The sequence below is a fragment of the Limulus polyphemus genome, unplaced genomic scaffold, assembly GCF_000517525.1.
Source record: "Limulus polyphemus unplaced genomic scaffold, Limulus_polyphemus-2.1.2 Scaffold2001, whole genome shotgun sequence".
NCBI classification, from domain to species: Eukaryota; Metazoa; Arthropoda; class Merostomata; order Xiphosura; family Limulidae; genus Limulus; species Limulus polyphemus.
Genome location: NW_013667611.1, coordinates 106,709 through 116,071, shown reverse-complemented (window position 1 = coordinate 116,071; position 9,363 = coordinate 106,709). Strand labels below are relative to the sequence as shown.

The 9,363-nt window shown below is 33.2% G+C and overlaps 1 protein-coding gene across 1 annotated transcript in view; it reads left to right on the top strand.

Moving 5' to 3' along the window:
• Positions 1-9,363, top strand: part of LOC106465620 (protein FMC1 homolog) — a 56,066-nt gene that overhangs the window by 11,532 nt on the left and 35,171 nt on the right. The window contains exon 2 of the mRNA XM_013925855.2: positions 7,704-7,856. Coding sequence (XP_013781309.1) covers positions 7,704-7,856 — 153 coding nt within the window. The remainder of the gene's footprint in view (positions 1-7,703; positions 7,857-9,363) is intronic.

Sequence of the window (9,363 nt, the reverse complement as noted above, 5' to 3'; positions counted from 1 at the left end):
GAACACAAATTAGTTACCATAAATCAGTTAAATGACGAAAAATTAGGTGTCTATTTACTTGTGACCACGCAGTGTATATATGATACTATTTCATAAGTAGGAAATGACTGAGGACATATTACGCTAAAATTAGTGAAAATTGGGTTTCGATACTCGTGATGAGCGAAGCATAGATAGCCCATTATGAAGCTTTGTGCTTAACAGTAAAGAACAAACAAAAATTTTTAGTCTGAGCATCATATATGTTAAGTTCCAAAAGCTTGGTTATTGATTCGAAACGTATTAAACTATTATATTAAAACTAAGACCATCTCTTCTCATGCCATCTGTTAACCCAACTATACTTTTCTGTTTTTTCACTGTCTCGTATAAATTTAATTTTTTATTGTTTATGATTTCTGTTAAGTCGAGTTTTAAAAAATGATGTGATATATTTACACACACACACACACGCAGAAAAAAAAACTAATTTAAGCATCTTAGAAATATTTCTCTGTTTTGTTGTTTTATAATTTTACGAATTTATTACTTTGTGTATTTAGATATATTTTCCAAGATCCAATTTCAGTTACTGTAACTAAAAGTTTTCATTTTCTTGTTAATTGTATACTGTTCATGAAAAAAGTTTAATTTTTTCTCAAACAGTTTTTTTTCAAACAAGCTCTACGTAGAACGTGTGTAATTAGAACCTCGATGTATTCTCACCTTTCAAGAATTCTTTCTTGGCCTAGTTTCTATCATTAAGTACAGTAGTATTTAATAGTAGGGATCGCGATAAAACAAAATAACGGCCATAAAAATCACCTTTAAAATGTCTGTATATTAACAATGACTATTTCACAGTACTGGCTGAGCAAAACTAAAGCTTTTTGTACTTATAAAGCCGCCTATTTCAACGGATTTCTACTAAGTAAGTAAGTGATTTTTCCAGACAAGCATACAGAAAAAATGGCGAATCATATCGCTCTAATTCTTTCACAAAAATCTTTCTTCTGGGGTTCCAATGATTCCTTTCTTGTACCGAAAAGGATAATCTTATATGTTAAAACGATCGATGCGCTACGTTGAGCATATAATTAATTAGATTTAAAGGTTAATTGGTAGAGATCCCGATGAGTGATAAAATCGAATCCGGTATACGCGCGTCCCACACGCTTGGTATTATTGGCGCAAAAAATGTAGCTAATAAAAAGGAAACAAATATACAGAAGTCCTGAACCGCAAGATGAAAAAAAATTTAAGGTCTCATCTCGCACGGACGAGAAATTATCTCGTAGGTTCGAGATAATAAAACAGCGATAACGCATACCTTTGGCGTTACTACTGGATAATTTGTGACAACTACCATTCGTAGAACTGTTTCCGACTATACAAATTTTGTTTTCTCAGATTGATTTGAAGTGTCCTGAGACTTAGAAATGTATCATGATTCAGATTGATCTGTAGTGTCCTGAGACATTTAGAAATGTATCTGATTCAAATTGATCTGTAGTGTCCTAAGACATTTAGAAATTATAGTATTTTGGCACTTGTGTATAAAGTTAAAATCATAAATAATATTCAACGGTAAACTGGTACACAGTTTAACGTTGAATGTTATTTATGATTTTTACATTTAGAAATGTATCATGATAATTACTAAGAATTCCCAAAATTTTCTTTGCTGTAATCCTTAGTGGAAGTATAAATACATTAAACTCTCTAGTTCACGTGTCATTTTTGCAGTTGTGTATAGTCAGATTAAGTTACATTATTAGTAAACACTGCTCTTACGCTGCTAACAAACAGTTGACTAAAACGGTATTACGAATATTAATAATTACCTTATGTTTTACAAACTCATACACGTATGACTTATTATCTCGTACATACGAGATGAGACTTTCAAGTTTTTTTTTTCACTTTGTGGTTCAGGGCTTTCGTACATACAAACAAGTATAATAAAAATTAAAATTTTAGAAAGACAAATAGGGATCGATATATATATATATATATATAACCTAGCTAGCTATGGTAATATAAGAAAGTTTTAATGCTACAAAAATATTGAAACAAGAAAGTAAAAACTGCAAAAACTGAGTTACTTAAACTAAAATAAATATCCTCACTTTGGCTCATACCAACACAATTACAGTGATTTGCCAAAGTAGGGATAAAAAATTTAATTTTAAGTAACTCAGTTTTTGTAGTTTTGTTTTTCTTGTTTCAATCATTTTTGTAGCATTGAAACTTCCTATATTGCTATAGCTAGCTAGATTATGTATATATCGATCCCTACTTGTCTTTATAATTTTTTTTATTATACTCGTATAATACGGTAATGATTCCCTAACGAAGAGTATCTGTCCAAATCGTTGCACAAAATAAAACTAAATAAAGTTTATAATTAAACGTGTTAATTTATTCTTTATTAACCAAATTGTTCTCCTTACGTCTTGCAGAACAACAGCCACTCGGTAATTCAAGCATCTTCTTCCACAAGAAAGAAGCGAGAATTAGAATATTCATGTCAGACAGAATTAATCAAATAGCAAATGAGTGTATGTGTGTACACAAAAGTAGCGTATATAAGTACTTATTTACTAGCGTAACGAACACTTCCTACTTGTGCTAATGCATGTTATTATTGATCACACTTCTAAACGGTAAACGTAGATTTCAAGGTTATATTTTATGGTGGTTGTTATACTAGTTACTTAAAGACTGAAATAGAATCAACCTATCTACGTGAGCCGTCTTGCGTAGTGATGGTCGATACTTGTATGACGTTATTAGATCTCGTGCTAAAATCATGGACGTAAGCCCAGCGTTAGCTGTTTTGCCGCCCTATCAATATTTCAAACCGCTTCCACTTTCATCCTCCAATTTTACATCGAGTTGTGCAATAAAACTGGAGGACTTTACAAACCAAATTAAAATTTATTTACTAAGTTTTCGTGCTTCCATTCAAGCGAAATCGCACAATTCTTTTTCAAGTCCGAGTTTGTTTTTTTTTTTGGACAGTTTCGTGCCAACCGAAATTCCAATCTACCAGTCTTGCGTGTGTGTATAATGGTTGATTTCACTTAGCTTTTAGTCAGTATAAGTTTAGAAAAGCTTCTTTCTCCACCAGCAACGATTATGGACTAAGTGAAGAGCAAATTGTATAGTGTATTAATTTCACGTGATGGCAAAGGAAAAGCAGCTTCTACTATCCCACTAAATAATCATGCCGAGCGAAGAAGTTTGACATGTTAACGTAGTAGTACATAAACAAGCCAAGTTCATATTAAACTTTCTCATATATTGAAAAATAAAAATATTTTATAAGATAACACGTATGTCGTTACTGCATTAGCTACTGTAAATGGTTGAGTTTGAACAAAACTCACACCACAACAAACGACTACAAGTTTAAAATTATAAATAAAATTTTCAGCATTTTGACTTGTTTCCCACAATAACCAAAATGTGTAGTAATAAAATATCCAGCTACAGTGTGGAAAATAAAAGATATTGCTGCTGTTTAAGTTTCCTGCTCTTTCTTGGGTTACACCATTTAACTTCTGGTTTATACTAGGGTTAGAATAAGCACTTAAGCTTGAATTAGAAAAGTATTTCATAATTAAAATGTTTTATGATATATTATCTTTTTGATGTAGAACAGTTTGCCACAGAAGCAAAATTCAAAATTATTATTAAATTTAATGCATTAAATGTACCAAGTTTATACAGTAGAAATCTTAACCACATCCCTACTGTGAAATGGGCTGCTTTGAACAAGAAGTGATGGAACTACTTTGCCATTTTTGACAAGTTTCTCCACTTGACTTCTACACCTCCTCACTTCCTATCCACTTCCCCTGTCTTACAACAGTTTTCTTGGTGAGTGAATGTTACTGAAAATCTTTGCAGAAATTTTGCTAATTTTTTGCCAATTTCTGTGTCTTTTCCATGTTTTCAAGAGGAAAAGAACAGAGAAGTGAGTCTCCTTAAAATAACTTGCAAAACTTTTTAGGTAATAAATTTAAAATGTATTATAGGAGCTTCAAAAAGAAAGCCCATTATGGATTAGGAGTTTACTTTTACTTGTAGATTTTCACCAGATCTGTTGGGTTTTCACCCAGGGCAGAACTGGGTATGCAATTTGGCTCTCAAAAAATTAGTCAAACTGCACATCTGCTTAATTCAAAAACCTCCATTCTTCAGTACTTGATGGTTGTGTATCTAAAAGTCATTAACCTTCCAAAACATTTCCTTTCTCATTCTGGAAATGCTGATAAAGAAATGGGTAGTTTCAAACTGGAAAAGCCTTAGGAGGAAAGGTTATTAAAGCTGAGAAGAATATGCACTAATGGAAAAAATATGTTTATGACCAAAAAATTAGTACTGTAAATGGTTTTGGATATTCAAGGGTGCGATCATGGACTCATGCAAATAAGAAGTTTTGACAAAACCAGATACATAATAAAGAAGATGGCTTCACTTAATAGAATGAAGGATCATGATCCATGAACCAGGACAGGGGTTGCTTAAAAAAATCTACATCTCCATCTTAAAACCTATTTGTCCCATAAAATACATAAACAAAACAAATATAACCGTTATTTGATAATGAAAAGTTGTTGAAATTGTGCTCACCTAGTCTGAAAGCAAACATTGAAAAACATAAAGCAGTCCAAGTATTCTTGCCAAAAGCTGAGCCTATCTAATTTTTGTGTATGGTACATGGCAAACAATAAATTAATTAAATTAATATAGATTCAAACTACATCAGACTTCACCCACCATAAGAGTTACAAAAAATGATGGGTCTTGTGTGTACCCTTGCATGTTTAGTGCCACCAAAAGTAAATCAGTATTCAACTGCTTCGGTTGGGTCATTCTCCTCAAACTCAGACCCCTCAATCTTAAGAAGCATCAGATCTTGCAAAATGTCCTTATTAAGCTGAGTTTCTATTGATGACATTTGTAGATGAAAACATGTTCTACCTCTGCTATTGATACACTAAATGAAACATCATCTCTATGAGCTTCAAGATATTGTTGAGAGCCAAAAGTTTTGTTGATAATATGGTTGAGTATTTAGACAGAACTGGTGTATTTTTGTGCTTGAAACTTTTCATGTGTATTTTTAGTCCAATAAACTCCTCCACAATTCCTTACTTCTTTTCCTCAGTGAAAAGGATATCAAAATGAACTAGATAGAATGTGTTCAATTTGGGATTTGCCATGTGAACTAAGCTCTTCTCTACTTTTTGGCCAAAACATGTAGTTACAATATTGAAAGCTGGTATGCAGTTGAAGTTGCAAAACCTTTCATTAATCTACTTGACCATTCTATCAATTAGTTTAACATTTATTGTTAAACTTGCTGCTGAGGGGTAGTGATCAGACAACTTGATTTCAGCAGAATCATTCATAAAGTTTATTTTTTGTGGGTGCTACATCTTAAAAAACACTGTTCCACTGCAGGCTGGTCATGCTTCAACAGTAGGATGTTAGATGAAAGAATTATGAAGAATGTAATACTAGTTCTAGAATATATCATTGTAGAGCAATGTTCCCTCTAATTTTTTCAGTCCATGTGTGAAATGAATTTTTTCATGTGCACCAGTATCATGGCATTGTGTAGATGTGTGTTATCATTTGGTTATTTGGGCTTTAGGCCTATCGACTACCAGGATCATTAAGGTCATCAATGTGTTGAGACGCCTCACTATTACTGAGGATGTGTGCGGCTGAAATAATGAAGTGCGCGACACTTTATTTGTTGTTGTGTGGCTGCGCAGCTTAGAGGGAACACTGCTGTAGAGTATTTTGATGAAATTGACATTAGTGACTTCACTGAGGGTCTTCTTTGCCTTAGATGCTAACTTTATCTAAATGCAAAACCACAACCAGTAGGTTTTGCTGCACTGCATTTAAAACTCTTGATTTTCTTTAGACCCATCACACCTGTTTAACACCACTGAAGTGGTAAGCATTTTCTTCTGTAACCCTTGCAACTTTTTTTGCATCTTCTCCTTTTTGAGCTATACCAGTAAAGTTTGAAAATCCGTTTCAAAGTTTCTTCAAACTGAGAAATATAAGATAAGGACTTCACTATATCTAGGATTTTTAACTCTGTAAGTCGTGAGCTACACAATATTAAGAGAGTAGAAATGGAATATCTTTTTTATTAATGCTTGGCACCACCCTTCTAACACTTCGTAACAGCTGAACCATCGAAATTAACTGATATTAATGTTTGACATGATTTCTTGGAATACTTGAAATCTGTCAAATCCAAAAAATTACTTCTTGTTTGTGTTAACAATACCATATAGGATGCTTAATGCATATGAATGTTCCAGTGGAACAAGATCTGCTATCATTATTTAGAGCTTTTCTTTATTGTCAACCCTTACTAGCACAGTTTACTGTTCAACGATGGCATTATCTATTGGCCAAAATACAGATGAACCTTGATCCACTAACCATATTCTTGATGTCACATCTAAAGACTTCTGCTCAACACCTAAAAAATTCAGAGGCTTTCCTTCTGTTGGTGTAATTGTCTTCTATATCCACAACCAGCCTTCTCCATTGCTCTGCACAGGAATTCCATGTCTGATAGAGGTTTGTCATGTTTAGTAATTAAATATGAATTGTTGAACAACAAAGTTAATCTCTTCTTTTCCACCTCCTTCAGTATGTGCTTTGCCTGCACACTAATGGTTGCCCTTCAGACTGACTTGTAGAATTTGGAGAACTCAATCTCCATAGCAGCACTGTCTGATTTTGTATTCTACTGATTGTACCATGATGCACATGCCATGTGAGTTTTGCTGGTTTTTGTGTGATTTGATTGATTCAGTATGGAACTGATCACATTTAGAAAGTACTCCTGCCAGATCCAGTGTGAGAGGTTGCTACTTCAGGATAATTCAGGCAAATCTCAAAATAGATTTTAGGGACTTGTTCTCCCTGGGACTGGGTTTCCTTCAGAATTAACCGTGGCCAGGTGTCCTTCCTTTTTCTTATATTTTCATCATATTTTTATTTTTTGTAGCTAAGTGTTGACTGCAGCATCATCACTGATAACTGGCTTACATGCTATTTTTCTTTTTTACCCACTTTATCATTACTTCTTTGTTGAAGCCAAAGTTTAAAAGACCGAGACATGATTTACCCTCTCCACTTAAGATTGAGCTCTAATATTTTGGCCTCTAATTCTATACTGCACTTCCTAGCTTCTTTTAGAATACACAATTTGTGTGTCCTGATTGGTTTAAAACAGTCACATGGTGGTGAAAGAAACTTTGAATGAATTTTATGCATACCTCTAACCAATAAACATTTGACACAAAGGAACAATAAGGAACTCTTGAGCTTCCCTCAAGTTGTTCTGTAACAGTATATTTTGTATTTGATGTATTAATGCTTGTGCAGTTCATATTGCAGGGCAGCAATGTGTTTTTTTAGTTATGTAATAGGATGACACAGTAATATCGAAGTTTTATTAAAAAGAAATTTAAAAAAATAAAATTCAAATAAAAAACTACTTGTCCACCGGATAAAGTGAAATGGAAGACTTGTTGTTTTGGGTGTCAGGTTAAAGGAATTGGAAACCCCTGTAGGAATACTAACCAAGTATATTTTATAACCCCAAATTTTTAGAATTTGTATATGATAATGAGTGTTTCAAATTAACATATTTTTCCCTTTTGTTTTTTTTTCAGAAATCGGTTATTCAAAATCCTACCTTCAGATACATACTGGAACAAACACGGAAGCATCAGGTTACAGAAAAACGAGTATGTAGAGGTCAGGCAGAACTCCAGTACCTAGCTCACACCTACCTTTGTTACTTAAGTAGTATAAGAAGACAAAAGGTATGTTTTATGTTCTGTACAATGTGGTGTTTTATTTAACCTGGGAATAGTACTCAGTGAAAGGATATTTAGGAAAACATAGAGATTTCTCTTTTCATTAGATTAAGTTATTTTTTAAATGTAGGTGTTATAATGACTGAAATAGTCATGAGCTTCACCCTTTCATAACTAATGTATATTATATCTTTGGTCAGGTACGTTCCCATACCTTTTCTACATTTTTTGTGCAGGTGTTCTATATGGAGTGTGGTATTTTCAGGTTAAACTGATTTCCACAGAATATTAAGTTGATTCACTTTATAACAGGAGGATCGGCAGGATATGTTATGAAGTAATGTTTATTTCAGCTAAAACTGAGTTTGAGCAAAAAAAAAAACCTACTGGACTCAATGTGTAGCACACAATGAAAACATTTTGTTAATTAGAAGACAAAACATAGTGTGTGTACTTGCTTCTGGATGCTGGATGGTTGCCTTTGTGAATTAATTAGACTGCCTTTCTTTCTTCAAGATGTATTCCTCTTACATCTGGAACATAAATATATAAATCTAACATTTTTTACTTAATGTAAAATGTCTGATTTCCCCGTAATGTCTAGCAGTGTCCACATGACTGGCCATTTTCATTCAAACATAGGTGAGGCAGTAATCTATCATTGGAGCTACTGCTACCAACCTTCATGCACAAATGATGTGCAGCATTACATCCATTCCACCCATGGGTATAACAGGTAGAATCTGATTAGAATAACAAGGAACAAAGGCAGCTAGAACAAAAATCAACTGAAATATTTTCTTGACCTGGTGTTATGCAAAAACTGCATAAATTCAGAAATAACTGATAAACTTAGGATGCATACTGCACAGACCTAAAAGATGTTAACATTTTGAAAAATTCTACATTAACATGAGAAGATAGGAAACATGGTATTCCTGCATACCACAGAGGCTTGGCATTTTTTGTTAACAGAATGTCAAAATGTCATAAATATGTACTATTCCTTTTAGTTGGTTAAAGTTGCATATTGCAGTGGTTAGAAACTCGTATCACTTTAGCACAGTGTCTGACTCTTCTATGGAGATTCTTGTGTTTTGTCTGAATTTTAGTGATAAATCAATCCTTTTTGTCTTCTTTCTATGCAGACATTTTCAAAGACTCCTCTCAATCCCAGTAGCCAGTATAAGCCAATCTGTGAACAACAGGGTCAGCTAGTCTGATAAATAGACATAATACACAATAACTGTGAATAGAGAATTTGCTTGTTTGTTCACTTGTGTTTCTTTCCTTTGCTGTGTGAGTTTGATTTATTCTCTGTATAAAATTTCCAGAATCTGAGTTTTGTGTATATATTTCAATTGTGATTTTGATTGAATTTTGTCTCTGATTCAAATCTCGGACATGTGCCCCCAATTTATTATGTTACATATTAGAATTTTAAATAGCCTAAAATTGCTTCAACTGATAAATTTAAATTTAGTAAAAGTAAAAGCCGATATATAGTCAGCTT